The following is a 26,311-nucleotide window of genomic DNA, read 5'->3' as shown; positions in this document are numbered from 1 at the left end:
GGATCAACTGTGGGCATAGAATTGGGTATATGTGATTGTATGATATTATTATTATTATTATTTTTGTGGTTGAACTGGATGGACTTTTTCAACCTGACTAACTTTGTAACTATATAAGGATATAATATAAATATATATATAATCTATATTTAAATATCAGATAAAAATATTTATATTCATAAATCTTTCTATTGACAAAAAATAAATATATATATATATATATATATATATATATATATATATATATATATATATATATATATATATATATATATATATATATATATATATATATATATATATATATATATATATATATGTTTATTTATTTTTTTGCCCTGACATCAATTTTGAAAGATTTTTTTCCTCTCCAGTTCCTTCACTTGAAAATAAAAAGAAGTCAGTGGTCCAACCAATTCAGCTCCATGTGACAATTTGTACCACAATCGTGTAAACTTACACAGATTTGTAAATAAAATCTCATAGTGAAAATGGAAGGAGTTTCTAATTATCTCAGGTTGATGGACATCGCTCTACCAATATATATGAATGGGGCGTGCAGTTCCCGCAGTCGGCCGGCAGGTGTCGCTGCGCCCCCTCCTCCGCTCCCAGGCTGCGCAGAGTTTGGAAAGTGACAAGTGAAGGGGGGTGAGAAAGTTTGGAGAGGGAGAGAGAGAGAGAAAGAGAGAGAAAGAGGGAGGCTGAGAGTAAAAGCAGCTCCGACCTCTCAGAGCCCTCCGGAAAGGAGGAAAGTCTTTGGCTCCATAAACTCCATCAGAGAGAGAAGGAGGTGTGCAGCCTGGGGCCACAACTCACTGCTCAGACCATCCTACAGGATTCATGGGGGCATCCCAAGGACAGAGGGGACCCCAAATCTACAAAGTGCTGGGGACTGATCACAGATCCACAGGGATGTACTCATTTCTACTCATCACTGCCTGGCTGGACATTGGCTTGTGGGCACACTGGACTCAAGGTAGGGCCTGTGAGGGCTTCATATGGGGAAAGGGGTGCTGGTACAGATGTGCATTGATGGAAAGTTTCTGTGCTGTGAAGTTCTCCTGCAGGGTTGGAGGAAGAGCAGTCATGTATTATGGAGAGACAGATCACCTATTGAGGGGGTCTGTTCACCTATTGAGGGGTTACTTCTCCTATGCAAGGGTCTGTTCACCTATAGAGGGGTTTACTTCTCCTATGCAAGGGTCTGTTCACCTATAGAGGGGGTTACTTCTCCTGTGCAGGGGTCTGTTTACCCATGGAGAGGTCTGTTCACCTATGGAGAAGTCTGTTGGCCCTGGAGAGATATGTTCATCTATAGAAGAGTCTGTCCTCCTATAGAGGGGTTACTTCTCCTATGCAAGGGTCTGTTCACCTATAGAGGGGTTACTTCTCCTATGCAAGGGTCTGTTCACCTATAGAGGGGTTACTTCTCCTATGCAAGGGTCTGTTCACCTATAGAGGGGTTACTTCTCCTGTGCAGGGGTCTGTTCACCTATGGAGAGGTCTGTTCTCCTATGCACGGGTCTGTTCACCCATGGAGAGGTCTGTTCACCTATGGAGAAGTCTGTTGGCCCTGGAGTGATATGTTCATCTATAGAAGAGTCTGTCCATCTATAGAGGGGTTACTTCTCCTATGCAAGGGTCTGTTCACCTATAGAGGGGGTTACTTCTCCTGTGCAGGGGTCTGGTCACCCATGGAGAGGTCTGTTCACCTATGGAGAGGTATGTTTATCTATACAAGAGTATGTTCACCTATAGGGGGGTTAATTTTCCTATGCAAGGGTCTGTTCACCTATAGAGGGGGTTACTTCTCCTATGCAGGGGTCTGTTCACCCATGGAGAGGTCTGTTCACCTATGGAGAAGTCTGTTGGTCCTGGAGAGATCTGTTCATCTATAGAAGAGTCTGTCCACATATAGAGGGTTACTTCTCCTATGCAGGGGTCTGTTCACCCATGCAGAGGTCTGTTCACCTATAGAAGGGTCTGTTCTCCTTTGGAGGAGTCTGTTCTTGTATGGAGGGGGTGAGTTCCCCATTGGAGAGGTCTGTTCACCTATGGAGAAGTCTGTTGGCCCTGGAGAGATATGTTCATCTATAGAAGAGTCTGTCCACCTATAGAGGGTTACTTCTCCTATGCAGGGGTCTGTTCACCCATGGAGAGGTCTGTTCACCCATGGAGAGGTCTGTTCACCTATGGAGAAGTCTGTTGGCCCTGGAGAGATATGTTCATCTATAGAAGAGTCTGTCCACCTATAGAGGGGTTACTTCTCCTATGCAGGGGTCTGTTCACCTATGAAGAGGTCTGTTGGCCCCGAAGAGGTCTGTTTATCTATAGAAGAGCCTGTTCGCCTATAAAGGGGTTACTTCTCCTATGCAGGGGTCTGTTCATCTACAGAGGGGTCTGTTCACATATGGAGAGGTCTGTTCACCTATAGAAGGGTCTGTTCTCCTTTGGAGGATTCTGTTCTTGTATGGAGGGGGTGAGTTCCCCATTGGAGAGGTCAGTTCATCTACGGAGAGATCTTTTCACCCATAGAGGGTTAATTTCTCTTATGCAGCAGTCAGTTCATCTATTGAGGGGTCAGTGCACCTATGGAGGGGTTAGTTCATCTTTAGAGGAGTCAGTGCAAGCATAGAGGGTTCAGTTCACCCAGAGAGAGGTCAGATCACCTACGAAAGTGTCAGTTACTGGTGCAAGAAGCCATTGATTGAGAACTATAGAAATGATCAGAGTAAGGTCAAGGGGCATGTTGAGAGAGGACTATATAAATGATTGTCTTTATATAGAACTAGGCCAGTGACGTATAGATCTGTAGATGGCTCAGCTAATTGAGTACTTAGACACCGATAGATGCAGGATCTGTAGAATACGAGGGTCACCTATAGAAAAGGCACCATCAACTATAGATCCAGGCTGTTGTAGATTGCATTCAACATTTAAAAGAAAATTCCTTATACAAGTGATCACTTATTTATTGATCTGGTCCACTTGCTTATAGATCTGTGAATGGTTCCTATATCATAGTGTTTCAATCATCCATAGAAAATTCTTTTATATGAGTGTCCACTCATTTATAGAACTGGGCCACCCGCCTAAAGATCTGTAGATGGTTCAGTTATTACTGTTCTTCCATGACCTATAGAGGATTCCATTATTGTGGTCACTCATTTATAGAACTGGGCCACAAACCTGTAGATCTGTAAATGGTTCTTTTATTTCAGTGCTTCCTTTACCTATAGAGGATTGTTTTATATGAGTGGTCACTTATTTATAGAGTTGGGCCACTCACCTATATATCTGTAGATGTCTCGGCTATAACAGTGCTTCCATCACCTATAGAGGATTCCTTTATTTGACTGGCCACTAGTTTAAAGAACTGGGCCACCTACACATAGATCTGTAGATGACTTGGCTATAGCAGTCCTTCCATGACCTATAGAGGGTCCCTTTATATGAGTAGATACTCATTTACATTACTGGGCCACCTACTTGAAGATCTGTATATGGCTTGTCTATGGAAGTGCTTCCATGACCTATAGAGGGTCTCTTTTATGAGTAGTCAGGCATTTATAGAGTTGGGTTACTCACCTATATATCTGTAGATGTCTCAGCTATGACAGTGCTTCCATCACCCATAGAGGATTCCTTTATCTGAGCAGTCACTAGTTTAAAGAACTGGGCCACCCACCTATACATCTGTAGATGACTTGGATATAGCAGTGCTTTCATGACCTATGGAGGGTCCCTTTATATGAATGGTTACTCATGTACAGTACTGGGCCACCTACCTATAGAGCTGTATATGGCTTGGCTATGGAAGTGCTTCCATGAACTATCGTGGGTCACTTATGAGTGATCAATCATTTATAGAGTTGGGTAACTCACCTATATATCTGTAGATGTCGTGGCTATGACATTGCTTCAATCACCCATATGAGTGGTCATTTATAGAGTTTGGACACTCACCCATGGATCTCTAGATGGCTTGGTTATTACAGGGCTTCTGTCATCTATAGAGGATTCCTTTTGAGTGGTCAGTCATTTATATACCTGGTCCAGTCACCTATATATCTGTAGCTGGCTTGGCTATGACATTGCTTCCATCACCCATATGAGTGGTCATTTATAGAGTTTGGACACTCACCCATGGATCTCTAGATGGCTTGGTTATTACAGGGCTTCTGTCATCTATAGAGGATTCCTTATGGGTTGTCAGCCATTTATATACCTGGTCCAGTCACCTATAGAAGATCTGTATATGGCTTGGCTATGGAAGTGCTTCAATTAACTATCGTGGGTCACTTATGAGTGGTCAATCATGTATAGAGTTGGGTAACTCACCTATATATCTGTAGATGTCTTGGCTATGACATTGCTTCCATCAAACTGGCTTGTCTATGGAAGTGCTTCCATGACCTATAGAGGGTCTCTTTTTTGAGTAGTCAAGCATTCATAGAGTTGGGTTACTCACTGTCCTATATATCTGTAAATGTCTCTGCTATGACAGTGCTTCCATCGCCCATAGAGGATTCCTTTATCTGAGCAGTCACTTGTTTAAAGAACTGGGCCACCTACCTATACATCTGTAGTTGACCTGGCTATGGCAGTGCTTCCTTGACCTATAGAGGGCCCCTTTATATGAATGGTTACTCATTTACAGTACTGGGCCACCTACCTATAGATAAGTATATGGCTTGGCTAAGGAAGTGCTTCCATAAACTATTGTGGGTCATTTTATATGAGTGGTCAATCATTTATAGAGTTGGGTAAATCACCTATAGATCTGTAGATGTCTTGACATTGCTTCCATCACCTATATGAGTGGTCATTTATAGAGTTGGGTAACTCACCTATAGATCTGTAGATGTCTTGACATTGCTTCCATCACCTATATGAGTGGTCATTTATAGAGTTTGGACACTCACCCAAGGATCTCTAGATGGCTTGGTTATTACAGGACTTCCGAAATCTATAGAGGATTCCTTATGAATGGTCAGCCATTTATATACCCGGTCCAGTCACCTATAGATCTGTAGATGGCTTGGCTATGGTAGCGGCCAGCCATCAGCAGTAGAACTGGTCTCTCGCATGCAGAATAGGAGAGTCACTGATAGAAAAGGCGCCATCATCTGGAGATCCAGGTAATTGTAGATTTGGTCCATCACCTAAAAAGAACTCCTTTATACGAGTGCCCCCCAACTATAGATTTGATTTGTCCCCTCAATTCCTAAATAGCAGTCCCAGACATATGTCCAATCTCCTATAGAAGGGGGTGAGGGGGGTTAATCTCCTATATGTGTAGGAATGTTCATCTATAGGAAGAGTGAGTAATTTATGGTACAGCTTGGGTCAGTATCTCATATATATGGGGGCAGATCCACATACATCTGCGCCGGGCGCAGCGTATGTAAGATACGCTACGCCGCTGTAACTTACTTTGATTTGGTTTGAATCCTCAACGAATTTGCGCCGTAAGTTATGGCGGCGTAGTGTATCTCTCGTGGCGTAAGGGCGCGGAATTCAAATTCGGCGGGTAGGGGGCGTGTTTCATTTAAATGAAGCACGTCCCCGTGCATGCGCCGTCCGTAAAAACTCCCAGGGTGCATTGCTCCAAATGACGTCGCAAGGACGTCATTGTTTTCGACATGAACGTAAATGGCATCCAGCCCCATTCACGGACGAATTACGTAAATGACGTAAAATTTTCAAAATGATACGCGGGAACGACGGCCATACTTAACATTGAGTACGCCACCATATAGCAGCTTTAACTATACACCGGAAAAAGCCGAACGGAAACGACGTAAAAAAATGCGACGGCCGCTCGTACGTTCGTGGATCGTCGGAAATAGCTAATTTGCATACTCAACGCGGAATACAACGAAAACGCCACCTGGGGGCCGCAGAAAAATTGCATCTAAGATCCGACGGCGTACTAAGGCGTACGCCTGTCGGATCTAACCCAGATGCCGTCGTATCTTGTTTTGTCGATGCCAAAACAAAGATACGACGCGCAAAATTTGAAATTACGCGGCGTATCAAGAGATACGCCAGCGTAATTTCTTTGAGGATCTGCCCCATGGTGTTTTATTAAGCGTATAGGGTCTGGTATAGAAAACGCCATTGAGAAACAATGATTGCACATGCAGTAAAACATATTCATATACAGGAACACCATCCAAGTAGAAAGGGTTCCGTGTACAAGGGGTCACTTGTCTAAGCTTCATTGTCTTTATAACAGACCAGATGGGTCAAGTCGTTGAATGAAACTCTCATGATCTGACGAGGCAACAAATTTTATCGCCTTGCGCGTTCTGCTTTTCAACCAGCGCCATTGAGGTTTCAGCCTGACATATTTATTGGCCACTAGACAAAACATAGCCTCATTTCCTAACAACACAAAACACTTTCACACTTATATTAACGTGTTACAACCCGGCCCCACACTTCGTAAGGGCCCCTCCACTCCCAAGCGGAAGGTGTTCTTGATTTTTTAACAGTATTGTTTAAGATTATCATTGTCCGTGAAGGTCCTCCTGCATGCAGGACATTGTGTACTTTGTGGTAGTTGCCTTCAACTGGACTTGTTCTGTAATGCTGAAGACGTTTTGTATCTTCTCCAAGGCACTTCTTCGGTTCAGTTCAATTCTGTGCCAGTTTTGGGATATACACCCCCAAAATGATTGCCCGTATGCCTGTGAAGGCTTCCATTTATCCAGGTCATGGTTTATTTAACAGTAGTTACCTTCTACTGGTTCTCATGCATGCAGACCATGGTGTACTTACCGTGTTTCCCCGAAACTAAGCCCGGGTCTTATATTCATTTTAGCCACAAAAGACACAGTAGGGCTTATTTTCGGGGTAGGTCTTACCGTGTAATGTGCTGTCTTCTCTCCCCCTCTCCCTCCCTGCCTGTCAGGAATCCCCCCAGTGTGAACTGAGTTACAATGCTTGTCACTCTATCACAGTATTATATAATGTACAATGTGTGTGCTTCTGTAATATAATTGTGCCAAATACCTTCGTTATAGAGCCGCTCTGCTCTTCTGTGACCCGCCGGAGCTCTCTTCCCTGCAATTATGTTACAGAAACACACACATTGTACATTATATAATACTGTAATAGAGTGGATTATAGGATTTTACAAGCATTTTAAACTGGGGCTTATTTTTGGGGTGGGGCTTACCATGTAATGTTCTGTCTCCTCTCCCCCTCTCCCTCCCTGCCTGTCAGATGTGAGGTCTTTTTGACCCCCCAATATCTCACTGTAAAGAGGACCTGTCATGCCTTATTTCTATTACAAGGGATGTTTTTATTCCTTGTAATAGGAATAAAAGTGATCAATTTTTTTTTTTTAAAGTGTCAAAGTAAAAATGTTACAATAAAATGAACAATAATTTTTTTTTTTTTTAAAGTGCCCCTGTCCCTGGTAGATTGCACGCATACGTAAGTCCCGCCCACATATGAAAACGGTGTTCAGTCCACACATGTGAGGTATCAACGCGAACGTCAGAGCGAGAGCAATAATTCTAACCCTAGACCTCCTCTGTAACTCAAAAAAAATTAAAACGTCGCCCATGAGGATTTTTTAGGACCCAAGTTTGGCGCCATTCCACGAGCGTGTGCTATTTTGAAGGGTGAAATGTTAGGTATCTATTTACTCAGCGTAACTTCATAATTCACATTATGCAAAAAAATTGGGCTAACTTTTGTATGTAACACATATATTTTGTAGTCATCATATAATACCTAAGATATCAATTATCTAATCGGACTGGACACTATGGGGCAGATCCTCGTAGAATTGCATGGGCGCAGCGTATGTGAGATACGCTACGCCGCTGTAACTTACTTTTCTTTCCTTTGAATCCAGAAAGAATTCGCGCCGTAAGTTACAGCGGCGTAGTGTATCTCTTGCGGCGTAACGGCACGTAATTTAAATCGGCGAGTAGGGGGCGTGTTTCATTTAAACGAACTGCGCATGCCCCGTTCCTAAATTTCCCGCCGTGCATTGCGCTAAATGACGTCGCAAGGACGTCATTGTTTTGACGTGGACGTAAATTACGTCCAGCCCCATTCACGGACGACTTACGCAAACAAAATAAAATATTTTCAAATTCGACGTGGGAACGACGGCCATACTTAACATTGCGTACGCCACCAAATAGCAGCTTTAACTATACGCCGAAAAAAGCCGAACGGAAACGACGTAAAAGAATGCGACGGCCGCTCATACGTTCGTGGATCGTCGGAAATAGCTAATTTGCATACTCGACGCGGAATACGACGGGAACGCCACCCAGCGGACGCCGAAGAATTGCATCTAAGATCCGAAGGCGTACGAAGACGTACGCCTGTCGGATCTAACCCAGATGCCGTTGTATCTTGTTTTGAGGCTTCAAAACAAAGATACGACGCGGGAAATTTGAAAGTACGCCGGCGTATCACTAGATACGCCAGCGTACACTCTTTGTGGATCTGCCCCTATACCTTTTATTATATCACTACAATTTTAATGTTTTTTTGTTTTTTTTAAAGCATGAAACTGTTTTTTTTTTAAACGCGCTTGAAAAATTGCTGCACAAATACTGTGTGAGGTAAAAAGTTGCAATGACCGACATTGTATTCTCTAGGGTCTCTGCTAAAAAAAAACATATATAATGTTTAGGGGTTCTATGTAATTTTCTAGCAAAAAGATCATGATTTTTACATGTAGGAGCGAAGTGGCAGAATTGGCCCGGATGGGAAGTGGTTAATTTATTGTGAAGGTTCTCACCTGTCCGGGGCCAATGGTATATCTGGCAGTTGTTAGTTACGTTTTATTGGACTTGTTCAATAACATTGAAGACGTTTCCTAGCTTCTCAAAGCTCATTCTTGAGATTTGTTCCATAATTATTAGCGCGTCTCGTTGTTAGTAAATATTATTCTTGGGATTACTTAGTAGGACAAAGTGCAGTTCTTTTAAAATGACAGCAAATTGTAAATTTTCAGTGTAAACGGATGGAAAGCTCATTCTGATTGGTTGTTCTATTTATTTACACTTTACACATCATTTGTGCGGCAGGCGTTCCCATACTCAGTTGTAGTCTGTAGCTAAGTGCATCGTGATCTGCGACAGTTGATTTCAGATTCTTCCGAATTTCGCACAGTTGTCTGTCTGTAAATGTTTTATACATTAATAAAAGAACTAAAAGACACGTGTTTTACATTTGTAAAAAAAAAAAAAAAATAATAATATGATATGAAGGGCAGTAATCTAATATGGTGGACAGTAATGTGATATGATGGACAGTATGTGATAGGAAGGGCAGTAATGTGAAATGAAGGCCAATAATGTGAAATATAGGGCAATAATATGATATGAAGGGCAGTAATGTGATATCATGAGCACTAATGTGATAGGGAGGGCACTAATGTGATAGGGAGGGCAGTAATGTGATATGATGGGCAGTAATGTGATGGGAAGGGCAGTAATGTGATATGAAGGGCAGTAATGTGATATGAAGGGCGGTAATGTAATATGAAGGGCGGTAATGTGATATGAAGGGCAGTAATGTGATATGAAGGGCAGCAAAGTGATAGGAAGGGCAGTCATGTGATAGGAAGGGCAGTCATGTGATAGGAAGGGCAGTCATGTGATTGGAAGGGCAGTCATGTGATATGAAGGGCAGTCATGTGATAGGAAGGGTGGTAATGTGATATGAAGGGGAGTAATGTGATAGGAAGGGCGGTAATGTGATATGAAGGGCAATAATATGATATGAAGGGCAGTAATGTGATATGAAGGGCGGTAATGTGATATGAAGGGCGGTGATGTAATAGGAAGGGCAGTAATGTGATATGAAGGGCAGTAATGTGATGGGAAGGACAGTAACGTGAAATGAAGGCCAATAATGTGAAATGAAGGGCAATAATATGATATGAAGGGCAGTAATGTGATATCATGAGCAGTAATGTGATAGGGAGGGCAGTAATGTGATATGAAGGGCAGTAATGTAATAGGAAGGGCAGTAATGTGATATGAAGGGCAGTAATGTAATAGGAAGGGCAGTCATGTGATAGGAAGGGCAGTAATGTGATATGAAGGGCAGTAATGTTATAGGAAGGGCAGTAATGTAATGGGAAGGGCAGTAATGTGATATGAAGGGCGGTAATGTGATAGGAAGGGCGGTAATGTAATAGGAAGGGCAGTAATGTGATATGAAGGGCAGTGATGTGATATGAAGGGCAGTAACGTGAAATGAAGGCCAATAATGTGAAATGAAGGGCAATAATATGATATGAAGGGCAGTAATGTGATATCATGAGCAGTAATGTGATAGGGAGGGCAGTAATGTGATATGAAGGGCAGTAATTTAATAGGAAGGGCAGTAATGTAATGGGAAGGGCAGTAATGTGATATGAAGGGCGGTAATGTGATAGGAAGGGCGGTAATGTGATAGGAAGGGCGGTAATGTGATATGAAGGGCAGTAATGTAATAGGAAGGGCAGTAATGTGATATGAAGTGCAGTGATGTGATATGAAGGGCAGAAAAGTGATAGGAAGGGCAGAAAAGTGATAGGAAGGGCAGAAAAGTGATCTGAAGGGCAGTTATGTAATAGGAAGAGCAGTATTGTGATATGAAGGGCAGTCATGTGAAAGGAAGGGCAGTAATGTGATAGGAAGGGCAGTAATGTGATATGAAGGGCAGTATTGTGATAGGAAGGGTGGTAATGTGATAGGAAGGGTGGTAATGTGATATGAAGGGCATTAATGTGATAGGAAGGGCAGTCATGTGATAGGAAGGGCAGAAATGTGATAGGAAGGGCAGTCATGTGATAGGAAGGGCAGTCATGTGATAGGAAGGGCAGTCATGTGATAGGAAGGGCAGTCATGTGATAGGAAGGGCAGTCATGTGATAGGAAGGGCAGTCATGTGAAATGAAAGGTTGTAAACACTTTGTTGTGCTATACTACCAGTCAGGAAGCACAACATGAACAATGAATAGATTGCCACATGTACTGTAAATATAAAATATGATAATAAAACTGCTCACAGGAACGCATGGACCTTTATTGGGACTAATAAACTATCAGAGGGAAATTGTTACAAAAAAGTCGCAATCTGTGATAAATGATCTATTGTGTCTCAGCCACCATATTTGATAAAACTTGCGTCACCTACTACATGGCGCACTAATGCGCTTGTTCCATCATGTACCCTAAATATATGCAATCCTTTCATTGTCACCGTAGGCCTTGCTGTGTGTAGACGTCCCTGGGCCTCCCTCTGATTACCCGGCAGATAGTCACCGCTCACCGGGGGGGTTTTTACACATCCACCCTTACTCCTGTTTGCTCGTTACTCAATACACAGTCCAGGGTATTTGGTTTTGTATTTATTGTTGGAACTTGGGTGGGAGAAGGGATTAGTGGGATACTCCACCTGGAACTATTTACAGATGAGGACAACTCTCACTTGGCCTCCCCGGGTTACTTGTGGGAAGTAAGCTCTCTGCTAAACCATATGCCACTTGTATGGGGGAAATATGTCATTTTGCTCTAGTAGCAGACTTGATGCAACTGTTTTATCTTCAGGATACGCACTATCATCCCCCTGACTGACCCCCGTCCACTGACTCCACTAGGTGAAGGAACGGCCCTCACAGGACAGGCCCCATGACACAGATCTCATATACCTCCCAACTTTCTCAGATGGGAATGAGGGACACCTATCAGCAAAAGTATGCAGGCATAGGACACACCCCTTGCCACGCCCCCTTAATGGAGAATTGTACAAAAAAAAAATACTTTTGGTTTTGGAATTTACAAATGCAGCAATTTAGAAATCAGATGAAAGGTTTAGCACTGGAAAACACTTTCTGATTGATAAAAAGTGCATTTTATATATATCTATATAGATCAGATCAAAATGAGGGACAAATGAGGAGGAATGAGGGACAGAGGGACATTGCTCCAAATCAGGGACAGTCCCTCCAAATCAAGGACAGTTGGGAGCTATGAGATCTGTAGTCACTGTGGGCAGAATCAGATCCTTACTGGTGTTTCCCTTCCAGTCAGCTCTGCAGGACATCTGGGCTCAGCTCCTCTCTAACTTCAGGCCATCGGGTCGAGCACCACATGTTGGGATGTACAGAGGAGGGGCAGTCGCCCCCTCCCTCTGGGACACCACTCTCCAGCTGAAGACCCCCAGCACATGTGCCCATTGCATATATATATATATATATAGTCACCCAGCATGCACCGAGGTGCTTTCCTCTGCCCAGAGCTTTTTTTCTCAGAAAATAGGTGCAGGAACTCAACCACGACCTCGTTCAGATTTCACAAACAGTAGAAGGGTCTTAAAGGGCCATTAAATACCAGGGTTGCATTACATACAGAGTGCAGAGTTCAGGGGGGGTTACACACAGAGTGCAGAGCTGTCACTTATAAACACAGAAACCAGACTTCTGTGTTTACAAGTGATTGTGGTGAACAGGCACCCAGGGCCGTTCGAAGACATTTGGGGGCCCCAAGCAAAAAAAAAAAAAAATGACATTTCAAGTTGAGAAGCAGGGGGGGGAGGGGGGGGGGGTTGGCGTCTTACCTCTAAATTGACTTGGCAGCCCTCCTGGTAAGCAGAAAGACCCAAAATCGACACTCTCTTCTAGCACCTACCTAGGAGGGCGCTACATATGGCACACACATTGCAACGTTCCACATTTCTGACGTACAAGTCGCATTGTGAATCATTATTTTTTTGTTGCACCAGAAAAAAATAAGAATATCTGAATAAATTTACATTGATGTCTATATTTCAAAAAGATAACAAATGTATTTTTACACCTGACGAGGTTGACGTAACGAGCATTTAGTGGTAAGGACGGCACACCGGTGGTCGTTGGGAGCGCCGCCTTTTCTTCGCAGCCGTTTTATCAGCCGCTGAAAGAGGGAGTAGGATAAATCTGATGTCCATTTTCATCAGGAGAGGCTTGCAATCTGCAGAAGAGATAGATGGAGGTGTCTGAGCATCCTGTACAGGCCTGTTGTCTCTCAGAGAGGAGGTATCCCTATGGGGAGTGGAGGCCTCGTTAGCGCGTGTCGGTCTGGTAATGGAGAGGACAATGCTGGCGCTGACGCTATTGTAATGCGCGGCTAATGAAGCGGCCATAGGAAGAGCCGAGGGCTGTGCTGGGGAAAAGTTAAATGGAGGATCTTCAGTTTTTCATCCTCTCTGCGGGGTGCAGGGGGCACGGGGAGGATGACAGGTTTGCGGCTAAGGTCGTCTTTGAAGACTGTGGCTGGAATATCTCCACATGAGCCGACTGTACATTTAACAAACGCAAATTAAATGCATACGTGGGACATATTCTGTCTGCTGAAGGATTTGTGTTTCTGCCCACCCAGCCCTGATATTGAGCTGGGTATGTGACCTAACTTTTCTCTACTGGAGTTAAGCAGCACAGCTAGGTCACCTCCACACCTCCCAACTTGTGATTGGACGGTAAAGGAGCAGCAACAGACTTATGAGATCATCACCCTGCTCTATCCTCCTGCCAGTATAGTCCGTGGGCTAGATTCAGGTAGGGGCGCGCATTGTTACGGCGGCGCAGCGTATCGTATTTATGCTACGCCGCTGTAAGTTAGAGAGGCAAGTGCTGTATTCACCGGCGTAAGCGCGCGTAATTCAAATGTGGATGAGGAGGCGTGTTTTATGTTAATTCTTGGTGACCCGACGTGATTGACGTTTTTTCCCGGACGGCGAATGCGCCGTCCGTGGAATTTCCCAGTGTGCATTGCTCCAAAGTACGCCGCAAGGACGTCATTGGTCCACCCTTCCTCCATCATCAGATCATCCTCCCAGAGTCCTCCCTTCCTTTATCATCAGATCACCCACCCAGAGTCCACCCTTCCTCCATCATCAGATCACCCACCCAGAGTCCACCCTTCCTCCATCATCAGATCACCCACCCAGAGTCCACCCTTCCTCCATCATCAGATCACCCACCTAGAGTCTACCCTTCCTCCATCATCAGATCACCCACCCAGAGTCCACCCTTCCTCCATCATCAGATCACCCACCTAGAGTCTACCCTTCCTCCATCATCAGATCACCCACCCAGAGTCCACCCTTCCTCCATCATCAGATCACCCACCTAGAGTCCACCCTTCCTCCATCATCAGATCACCCACCCAGAGTCCACCCTTCCTCCATCATCAGATCACCCACCCAGAGTCCACCCTCCCTCCATCATCAGATCACCCACCTAGAGTCTACCCTTCCTCCATCATCAGATCACCCACCCAGAGTCTACCCTTCCTCCATCATCAGATCACCCACCCAGAGTCCACCCTTCCTCCATCATCAGATCACCCACCCAGAGTCCACCCTTCCTCCATCATCAGATCACCCACCCAGAGTCCACCCTTCCTCCATCATCAGATCACCCACCCAGAATCCACCCTTCCTCCATCATCAGATCACCCACCTAGAGTCCACTCTTCTTCCATCATCAGATCATCCTCCTGGAGTCCTCCCTTCCTTTATCCTCCGATTGCCCAACCAGAGTCCACCTTTTTTCTATCCCAAGATCACCCACCCTTCCTCCTTCCTCAGATCGCCCACTCAGAGTCCACCTTCTTTTCATCTCCAGATCACTCCTCCAGAGTCCTCCATTCTTCCATCCTCAGTTCACCCACCCAGAGCCAACTCTTCTTCCATCCAGAAATCACCCACCTAGAGTCCACCCTTCCTCCATCATCAGGTCATCCTCCCAGAGTCCTCCCTTCCTTTGTCATCAGATCACCCACCCAGAGTCCACCCTTCCCCCATCATCAGATCACCCACCCAGAATCCACCCTTCCCCCATCATCAGATCACCCACCCAGAGTCCACCCTTCCTCCATCATCAGATCACCCACCCAGAATCCACCCTTCCCCCATCATCAGATCACCCACCCAGAGTCCACCCTTCCTCCATCATCAGATCACCCACCCAGAGTCCACCCTTCCTCCATCATCAGATCACCCACCCAGAGTCCACCCTTCCTCCATCATCAGATCACCCACCCAGAATCCACCCTTCCTCCATCATCAGATCACCCACCCAGAATCCACCCTTCCTCCATCATCAGATCACCCACCCAGCATCCACCCTTCCTCCATCATCAGATCACCCACCCAGAATCCACCCTTCCTCCATCATCAGATCACCCACCCAGAATCCACCCTTCCTCCATCATCAGATCACCCACCTAGAGTCCACCCTTCCTCCATCATCAGATCACCCACCCAGAGTCCACCCTTCCTCCATCATCAGATCACCCACCTAGAATCCACCCTTCCTCCATCATCAGATCACCCACCCAGAGTCCACCCTTCCCCCATCATCAGATCACCCACCCAGAGTCCACTCTTCCCCCATCATCAGATCACCCACCCAGAGTCCACCCTTCCCCCATCATCAGATCACCCACCCAGAATCCACCCTTCCCCCATCATCAGATCACCCACCCAGAGTCCACCCTTCCTCCATCATCAGATCACCCACCCAGAATCCACCCTTCCCCCATCATCAGATCACCCACCCAGAGTCCACCCTTCCTCCATCATCAGATCACCCACCCAGAGTCCACCCTTCCTCCATCATCAGATCACCCACCCAGAGTCCACCCTTCCTCCATCATCAGATCACCCACCCAGAATCCACCCTTCCTCCATCATCAGATCACCCACCCAGAATCCACCCTTCCTCCATCATCAGATCACCCACCCAGCATCCACCCTTCCTCCATCATCAGATCACCCACCCAGAATCCACCCTTCCTCCATCATCAGATCACCCACCCAGAATCCACCCTTCCTCCATCATCAGATCACCCACCTAGAGTCCACCCTTCCTCCATCATCAGATCACCCACCCAGAGTCCACCCTTCCTCCATCATCAGATCACCCACCTAGAATCCACCCTTCCTCCATCATCAGATCACCCACCCAGAGTCCACCCTTCCCCCATCATCAGATCACCCACCCAGAGTCCACTCTTCCCCCATCATCAGATCACCCACTCAGCATCCACCCTTCCCCCATCATCAGATCACCCACCCAGAATCCACCCTTCCTCCATCATCAGATCACCCACCTAGAGTCCACCCTTCCTTTATCATCAGATCACCCACCCAGAGTCCACCCTTCCTCCATCATCAGATCACCCACCTAGAGTCCACCCTTCCTCCATCATCAGATCACCCACCCAGAGTCTACTCTTCTTCCATCCCCAGATCACCAACCTAGAGTCCACCCTTCCTCCATCCCCAGATCACCAACCTAGAGTCCACCCTTCCTCCATCATCAGATCACCCACCTAGAGTCCACCCTTCCTCCATCATCAGATCTCCCACCCAGAGTCCACCCTTCCCCCATCATCAGATCATCCACCCAGAATCCACCCTTCCTCCATCATCAGATCACCCACCCAGAGTCCGCCCTTCCTCCATCATCAGATCACCCACCCAGAATCTACCCTTCCTCCATCATCAGATCACCCACCCAGAGTCCACCCTTCCTCCATCATCAGATCACCCACCCAGAATCTACCCTTCCTCCATCATCAGATCACCCACCCAGAGTCCACCCTTCCTCCATCATCAGATCACCCACCCAGAGTCCACCCTCCCTCCATCATCAGATCACCCACCTAGAGTCTACCCTTCCTCCATCATCAGATCACCCACCCAGAGTCTACCCTTCCTCCATCATCAGATCACCCACCCAGAGTCCACCCTTCCTCCATCATCAGATCACCCACCCAGAGTCCACCCTTCCTCCATCATCAGATCACCCACCCAGAGTCCACCCTTCCTCCATCATCAGATCACCCACCCAGAATCCACCCTTCCTCCATCATCAGATCACCCACCTAGAGTCCAATCTTCTTCCATCATCAGATCATCCTCCTGGAGTCCTCCCTTCCTTTATCCTCCGATTGCCCAACCAGAGTCCACCTTTTTTCTATCCCAAGATCACCCACCCTTCCTCCTTCCTCAGATCGCCTACTCAGAGTCCACCTTCTTTTCATCTCCAGATCACTCCTCCAGAGTCCTCCATTCTTCCATCCTCAGTTCACCCACCCAGAGCCAACTCTTCTTCCATCCAGAAATCACCCACCTAGAGTCCACCCTTCCTCCATCATCAGGTCATCCTCCCAGAGTCCTCCCTTCCTTTGTCATCAGATCACCCACCCAGAGTCCACCCTTCCCCCATCATCAGATCACCCACCCAGAATCCACCCTTCCCCCATCATCAGATCACCCACCCAGAGTCCACCCTTCCTCCATCATCAGATCACCCACCCAGAATCCACCCTTCCCCCATCATCAGATCACCCACCCAGAGTCCACCCTTCCTCCATCATCAGATCACCCACCCAGAGTCCACCCTTCCTCCATCATCAGATCACCCACCCAGAGTCCACCCTTCCTCCATCATCAGATCACCCACCCAGAATCCACCCTTCCTCCATCATCAGATCACCCACCCAGAATCCACCCTTCCTCCATCATCAGATCACCCACCCAGCATCCACCCTTCCTCCATCATCAGATCACCCACCCAGAATCCACCCTTCCTCCATCATCAGATCACCCACCCAGAATCCACCCTTCCTCCATCATCAGATCACCCACCCAGAGTCCACCCTTCCTCCATCATCAGATCACCCACCTAGAATCCACCCTTCCTCCATCATCAGATCACCCACCCAGAGTCCACCCTTCCCCCATCATCAGATCACCCACCCAGAGTCCACTCTTCCCCCATCATCAGATCACCCACTCAGCATCCACCCTTCCCCCATCATCAGATCACCCACCCAGAATCCACCCTTCCTCCATCATCAGATCACCCACCTAGAGTCCACCCTTCCTTTATCATCAGATCACCCACCCAGAGTCCACCCTTCCTCCATCATCAGATCACCCACCTAGAGTCCACCCTTCCTCCATCATCAGATCACCCACCCAGAGTCTACTCTTCTTCCATCCCCAGATCACCAACCTAGAGTCCACCCTTCCTCCATCCCCAGATCACCAACCTAGAGTCCACCCTTCCTCCATCATCAGATCACCCACCTAGAGTCCACCCTTCCTCCATCATCAGATCACCCACCCAGAGTCCGCCCTTCCCCCATCATCAGATCATCCACCCAGAATCCACCCTTCCTCCATCATCAGATCACCCACCCAGAGTCCGCCCTTCCTCCATCATCAGATCACCCACCTAGAGTCCACCCTTCCTCCATCATCAGATCACCCACCTAGAATCCACTCTTCCCCCATCATCAGATCACCCACTCAGCATCCACCCTTCCCCCATCATCAGATCACCCACCCAGAATCTACCCTTCCTCCATCCCCAATTGTCCACCTAGAGTCCACCCACCCTTCACCCTCAGATCATTGTGTTCTATAAGGGAACCCCAGAAGACGTGTCATTGGATGTTTTTTGCGCTCCGCCGCCTCATCCTCACACTCAGGGTCCAACAAGTCCTGGTTGATGGTCCCTGTGTGGAGTCCCAGTGTCTGTTTTTTCGCAGATTAGTGGGATAATCAGCAATGCTCCCGAATCGATCGTCTTCTTGGCGAGTAGATAAGTTATCTGCAGAGATATTGTTAATGGGAGACGACACCCTGCAATCACATTTCCTCGTCCACTTCAGACCGAGTGACCTTTGCCTAAGCCGGAGTAATGGTGATCGGACGGATAATTGGTGATAGGGATGGAATGACCAGCCTGGTGACTAGAGGGCATGGCTGGGTGGAGTAGTCCAGGGGAGCTTTACCCACAATGCTTTGCTGCACATGGGATCAACAAAATTGAGTTCTGTTTCTTGTGGGGTCGGGTTGTCGTGGATGGTGACTACACATAGGGGCTTATTTGTAAAGCAGTGAATGGGGTATTCAGGGTCACCATTAGAAAACATGGGGCCCCGCACAGCCTACCTGACAGGGGCCCCTGGGGGAAGGACATGAAATCCCCCCGTAGGGTCATACAGGAGAAGAACGGGGGTCACGATGTTGCGCTGTGGGCACCTGGGGGCCCCTAAGCCTCACCCAACCCTAAGAATCAATCGTGGGGGAGGGGCACTCTATCTCGCTCGCACAAGCCGTGGTGCTGTCAATCCGTGTGTTTGGGTAGCAGCAGTGTTACTGCAAAAACCTCCCCTCTTCTGTTCTCCATAACGTACTAGAGAGGTGTTCTGTAGTTCACAGAGATAACTGGGAACAATGGGGTAGATTCACGTACCTTTCTCCAGATACGCCGCCGTAATTTGAAATCCGCGCCGGCGTATCGTTACGCCGATTCTCAAAGGCAGATACCCTTAAAAAACATGCTTCCTCCACCGACGTAACTTGATTGCGGCGGCGTAGAATTGTGTGCAATATAACGTTGGCCGCTAAGGGGCGCTTCCATTGTTGTCGGCGTAGAATATGCTAATTACCTAGATACGCCGATTCACAAACGTACGTGCGCCCGTCGCAATGTATTTACGTTGGTTACGTTAGGCTTTTTCGGCGTAAGGTTGTTCCTGCTATTAGGAGGCTTAGCCAATGGCCCAGATTTAGTAAGCAATTGCGCCTGCGTAACCATAGGTTACGCAGCGCAATTGCGCACTTGCTCCGGCGTTACGAATGCTCCTGATTCAGGAACATCGTAACGCCGACTGCAGCCTAAAATCTGCGTGGCATAAGGCTCTTATGCCACGCTGATTTTAGGCTGCATTCTTGCGTTGACCGCTAGGGGGCGCTCCCATTGTGATCAGCGTATAGTATGCAAATTGCATACTAACACCGATTCACAAAGTTGCGCGGGCCCTGCGTACGCAAGGTACGGAGTTTCCGTACGGCGTCTTTAGCGTAAGGCTGCCCCTTCTAATAGTAGGGGCAGCCAATGCTAAAGTATACCCGCCCTTCCCGCGTCGCGACGTTCAAATTTTACGTCGTTTGCGTAAGTGATTCGTGAATGGCGCTGGACGCCATTCACGTTCACTTTGAAGCAAATGACGTCCTTGCGACGTCATTTGCCGCAATGCACGTCGGGAAAGTTTCCCGACGGAGCGTGCGCTCTACGCTCGGCGCGCCTAATTTAAATGATTCCCGCCCCCGGCGGGATCATTTACATTGCGCGCGCTTACGCCGGGCAATTTTTCCGGCGCGCCCTCGCAATTTACGGAGCTACTGCTCCGTGAATCGAGGGCAGCGCAAAATATTTGCGGGGGCGCAGGGCAAAATCGTTGCCCTGTGCCTCCGCAAATAAAGCGCAAATGTACCTGAATCTGGGCCACTGTTAAGTATGGACGTCGTTCCCGCTTTGAAATTTGAATTTTTTTACGTCGTTTGCGTAAGTCGTTCGCGAATAGGGCTGGGCGTGATTTACGTTCACGTCGAAACCAATACGTTTTTGCGCCGTACTTGGGAGCAATGCACACTGGGATATGTACACGGGCGGCTCATAAAAACCGTCAATCACGTCGGGTCATCATACATTTACATAAAACACGCCCCCCCCTCCCACATTTGAATTACGCGCGCTTACGCCGGCCCCTTTTACGCTACGCCGCCGTAACTTAAGGAGCAAGTGCTTTGTGAATACAGCACTTGCTCCTGTATGTTTACGGCGGCGTAGCGTAAATACGATACGCTGCGCCGCCGTATCATTGCGCGCCCCTACCTGAATCCACCCCAATGTAACTAAAAAAAAAAAATGCAGCTCCGGCAGAGGACTGCAAAACACCACCCCTCCTCTTCTCCATAACATAGCACGGAGGTGCTCTGTAGTTCACCGAGATAACTGGGAACAATGTGAGTGAAAAAAATGCAGCACCGGCAACAGACTACAAAATACCTCCCCTCCTCTTCTTCATAACATAGTAGGGAGATGTTCTTTAGTTCACAGAGATAACCAAGAACAATGTAACTGAAAAGAATGCAGCACAGGCAGAAGAGGACTAAAAAACACCTCCCTCTCTTTTCCATAACATAGTAGGGAGGTGTTCTGTAGCTCACGGAAATTAAAGAGGACAATGTAGCTGACAAGAATGCAGCACAGGCAGAGGACTAAAAAACACCTTCCTCTCTTCTCCATAACATAGTAGGGAGATGTTCTGTAGTATACAGAGATAACCAGGAACAATGTAACTGAAAAGAATGCAGCACAGGCAAAAGACTAAAAAACAACTTCCTCTCTTTTCCGTAACATATTAGGTAGGTGTTCTGTAGTTCACGGAGATTACAGGGGACAATGTAGCTGACAAGAATGCAGCACAGGACTACAAAACACCTCCTCTCTACTCCATAAAATAGTAGGTAGATGTTCTGTAGTTCACATAGATAACTGGGAAGAGTGTAACTAAAAAGAATGCAGCACAGGCGGAGGACTAAAAAATACCCCCCCCCCCCTCTTCTCCATAGCATAGGAGAGAGACGTTCTGTAGTTCACAGAGATAACTGGGAACAATGTAACTAGTAAAAATGCATCACAGACTGAGGACTACAACACACCTCCCCACCATAACATTGTATAGGCAGGGAGGGGACTAACCCCCCCCCCCCTTCTCCATAACATAGTAGGGAGATGTTCTGTTGTTCACAGAGATAACTGGCAACAGTGGGGCAGATTCAGGTACCGCTGCGCACTTCTTACGGAGGCGCAGCGTCCCGTTTTTGCCCTGCGCCCCCGCAAATTATTTGCGCTACGCTTCATTCACGAAGCAGTAGCCACGTAATTTGCGTGGGGCGCTCCCAAAATATGCCCGGCGTAAGGGCGCGTAATTTAAATGATCCCGTAGGGGGCGTGGATCATTTAAATTAGGCGCGTTCCCGCGCCGAACGTAGTGCGCATGCTCCGTCGGGAAACTTTCCCGACGTGCATTGCGGCAAATGACGTCGCAAGGACATCATTTGCTTCAAAGTGAACGTGAATGGCGTCCAGCGCCATTCACGATTCACTTACGCAAACGACGTAATTTTTAAAAATCGCGACGCGGGAACGACGGGTATACTTAGCATTGGCTGCCCCTGCTTATAGCATGGGCAGCCTTACACAGAAACCGACGAACGCAAACGACGTAAAATGCGAACGCAGGGCGCACGTACGGTTGTGAATCGGCGTTAGTATGCAATTTGCATACTCTATGCTGAGCACAACGGGAGCGCCCCCTAGCGGCCAGCGTAAGAATGCAGCCTAGGATATGCGGGCATAAGAGCCTTATGCCGCGCAGATCTTAGGCTGCAGTCGGCGTAACGAGGTTCCTGAATCAGGAGCATTCGAAACGCCGGCGCAAGTAAGCAATTGCGCTGCGTATCTATGGATACGCAGACGCAATTGCTTACTGAATCTACGCCAGTGTAACTGAAAATAGTGCAGCACAGGTGGAGGACTACAAAACACCTCCCCCGTCTTTTCCATACCATAGTAGGGAGGTGTTCTGTAGTTCACAGGGATAGCTGGGGACAATGTAACTAATAGGAGGGGTGATTTGTCTGGGGCTCTCACCAATAGGGAATAAATAAATGGCGTTCATTGGAGGTAAAAACAGCAATTCCTCACAATTCCATATTTAGAATTGATTCCCAATTTATCCTGAAACAAAATAACGATCGCACGTTCCCTCCCCCGCCCGCGCTCCTACCAATCTTCTTCTCTTTATATGGAAGTCAGCGGACCCCATTTTATAAAAGGGGGGGGAGGGGGAGCCTCAGAAGTGTCTATGTGAGGCGGGATGGGGGCCGATGTGTAGATCTCCCAGACTGTTAGTGACGTCTTTGTCATTTTCATGCCTCAGTAACATCAGCTGAGATTTTCTCCATCAGACTTCAAAGAACGAGGAACATAAACACAAGGAGGAGAAAAAATCTCTCCGCGCAAAAAATGTCTGCCGAAAGTTCCTGTGAAAAATGCTGATGATGATCTGATACCTTCCGAGTCGCTGATCCGGAACGCGCAGAGGAAGGGAATGGGGCTCTCCGACCTGTAATTGCTGCGTGCTTCTTCCGGGTCACTGATCCTGAGATATTCATCCGGACAGCCAGGGGATTAGCATTTTCTGCCCCTCCCCCCCAGCTCTATTGTACTGGCTGCCAGCCCCACCTACAACCTGCGACACCCAGCCCCGCCTACAACCTAAGGCACACAGCCCCGCCTACAACCTGCGACATCCAGCCCCGCCTACAACCTGCGACACCCAGCCCCGCCTACAACCTGAGACACCCAGCCCCGCCTACAACCTGGGACTCTCCGACCTGTAATTGCTGCGTGCTTCTTCCGGGTCACTGATCCTGAGATATTCATCCAGACAGCCAGGGGATTAGCATTTTCTGGCACTCCAACCCCCACCCAGCTCTATTGTACTGGCTGCCAGCCCCGCCTACAACCTGCGACACCCAGCCCCGCCTACAACCTGCGACACCCAGCCCCACCTACAACCTGAGGCACCCAGCCCCGCCTACAACCTGTGACACCCAGCCCCGCCTACAACCTGTGGCACCCAGACCCGCCTACAACCTGTGACACCCAGCCCCGCCTACAACCTATGGCACCCAGCCCCACCTACAACCTGCGACACCCAGCCCCGCCTACAACCTGCGACACCCAGCCCCGCCTACAACCTGCGACACCCAGCCCTGCCTACAACCTGAGGCACCCAGCCCCACCTACAACCTGCGACACCCAGCCCCACCTACAACCTGTGACCCCCAGCCCCGCCTACAACCTGAGGCACCCAGCCCCGCCTACAACCTGAGGCACCCAGCCCTGCCTACAACATGAGACACCCAGCCCCGCCTACAACCTATGGCACCCAGCCCCACCTACAACCTGCGACACCCAGCCCCGCCTACAACCTGTGACACCCAGCCCCACCTACAACCTGTGACCCCCAGCCCCACCTACAACCTGAGACACCCAGCCCCGCCTACAACCTGAGGCACCCAGCCCCGCCTTCAACCTGTGACATCCAGCCCCGCCTACAACCTGTGACATCCAGCCCCGCCTACAACCTGCGGCACCCAGCCCCGCCTACAACCTGAGGCACACAGCCCTGCCTACAACCTGTGACACCCAGCCCTGCCTACAACCTGAGGCACCCAGCCCCGCCTACAACCTGAGGCACCCAGCCCCGCCTACAACCTGAGACACTCAGCCCCGCCTACAACCTGAGACACCCAGCCCCGCCTACAACCTGAGGCACCCAGCCCCACCTACAACCTGAGGCACCCAGCCCCGCCTACAACCTGAGACACTCAGCCCCGCCTACAACCTGAGGCACCCAGCCCGCCTACAACCTGCGACACCCAGCCCCGCCTACAACCTGAGACACTCAGCCCCGCCTACAACCTGAGACACCCAGCCCCGCCTACAACCTGAAACACTCAGCCCCGCCTACAACCTGAGACACCCAGCCCCGCCTACAACCTGAGGCACACAGCCCGCCTACAACCTGTGACACCCAGCCCCGCCTACAACCTGCGACACCCAGCCCCGCCTACAACCTGCGACACCCAGCCCCGCCTACAACCTGAGGCACACAGCCCGCCTACAACCTGTGACACCCAGCCCCGCCTACAACCTGAGGCACCCAGCCCCGCCTACAACCTGAGGCACCCAGCCCGCCTACAACCTGCGACACCCAGCCCCGCCTACAACCTGAGACACTCAGCCCCGCCTACAACCTGAGACACCCAGCCCCGCCTACAACCTGAGACACTCAGCCCCGCCTACAACCTGAGACACCCAGCCCCGCCTACAACCTGTGACACCCAGCCCCGCCTACAACCTGCGACACCCAGCCCCGCCTACAACCTGCGACACCCAGCCCCGCCTACAACCTGAGGCACACAGCCCGCCTACAACCTGTGACACCCAGCCCCGCCTACAACCTGAGGCACCCAGCCCCGCTTACAACCTGAGGCACCCAGCCCGCCTACAACCTGTGACACCCAGCCCCGCCTACAACCTGAGACACCCAGCCCCGCTTACAACCTGAGGCACCCAGCCCGCCTACAACCTGTGACACCCAGCCCCGCCTACAACCTGAGACACCCAGCCCGCCTACAACCTGCGACACCCAGCCCCGCCTACAACCTGCGACACCCAGCCCCGCCTACAACCTGAGACACCCAGCCCCGCCTACAACCTGTGACACCCAGCCCCGCCTACAACCTGAGGCACCCAGCCCTGCCTACAACCTGCGACACCCAGCCCCGCCTACAACCTGAGACACCCAGCCCCGCCTACAACCTGAGGCACCCAGCCCCGCCTTCAACCTGTGACATCCAGCCCCGCCTACAACCTGTGACATCCAGCCCCGCCTACAACCTGCGGCACCCAGCCCCGCCTACAACCTGAGGCACACAGCCCTGCCTACAACCTGTGACACCCAGCCCTGCCTACAACCTGAGGCACCCAGCCCCGCCTACAACCTGAGGCACCCAGCCCCGCCTTCAACCTGTGACATCCAGCCCCGCCTACAACCTGTGACATCCAGCCCCGCCTACAACCTGCGGCACCCAGCCCCGCCTACAACCTGAGGCACACAGCCCTGCCTACAACCTGTGACACCCAGCCCTGCCTACAACCTGAGGCACCCAGCCCGCCTACAACCTGAGGCACCCAGCCCCGCCTACAACCTGAGACACTCAGCCCCGCCTACAACCTGAGGCACCCAGCCCGCCTACAACCTGCGACACCCAGCCCCGCCTACAACCTGAGACACTCAGCCCCGCCTACAACCTGAGACACCCAGCCCCGCCTACAACCTGAGACACTCAGCCCCGCCTACAACCTGAGACACCCAGCCCCGCCTACAACCTGAGGCACCCAGCCCCACCTACAACCTGAGGCACCCAGCCCCGCCTACAACCTGAGACACTCAGCCCCGCCTACAACCTGAGGCACCCAGCCCGCCTACAACCTGCGACACCCAGCCCGCCTACAACCTGAGACACTCAGCCCCGCCTACAACCTGAGACACCCAGCCCCGCCTACAACCTGAGACACTCAGCCCCGCCTACAACCTGAGACACCCAGCCCCGCCTACAACCTGAGGCACACAGCCCGCCTACAACCTGTGACACCCAGCCCCGCCTACAACCTGCGACACCCAGCCCCGCCTACAACCTGAGGCACCCAGCCCGCCTACAACCTGTGACACCCAGCCCCGCCTACAACCTGAGACACCCAGCCCGCCTACAACCTGCGACACCCAGCCCCGCCTACAACCTGCGACACCCAGCCCCGCCTACAACCTGAGGCACCCAGCCCGCCTACAACCTGC

General features: G+C 49.3%; 1 protein-coding gene across 1 annotated transcript in view; it reads left to right on the top strand.

Annotated features, from left to right (window-relative positions):
• The first annotated feature begins 520 nt into the window (after nucleotides 1-520).
• Nucleotides 521-26,311, top strand: part of ROR1 (receptor tyrosine kinase like orphan receptor 1) — a 340,836-nt gene continuing 315,045 nt past the window's right edge. The window contains exon 1 of the mRNA XM_040360774.1: nucleotides 521-976. Within this exon, the coding sequence (XP_040216708.1) occupies nucleotides 841-976 (136 nt within the window). The 5' untranslated portion in view covers nucleotides 521-840. The remainder of the gene's footprint in view (nucleotides 977-26,311) is intronic.

This window comes from Rana temporaria, chromosome 7, assembly GCF_905171775.1.
Source record: "Rana temporaria chromosome 7, aRanTem1.1, whole genome shotgun sequence".
Lineage (NCBI taxonomy): Eukaryota > Metazoa > Chordata > Amphibia > Anura > Ranidae > Rana > Rana temporaria.
Note: the sequence above shows the minus strand (reverse complement) of the source record. Positions and strands in the feature narration are given on the sequence as shown.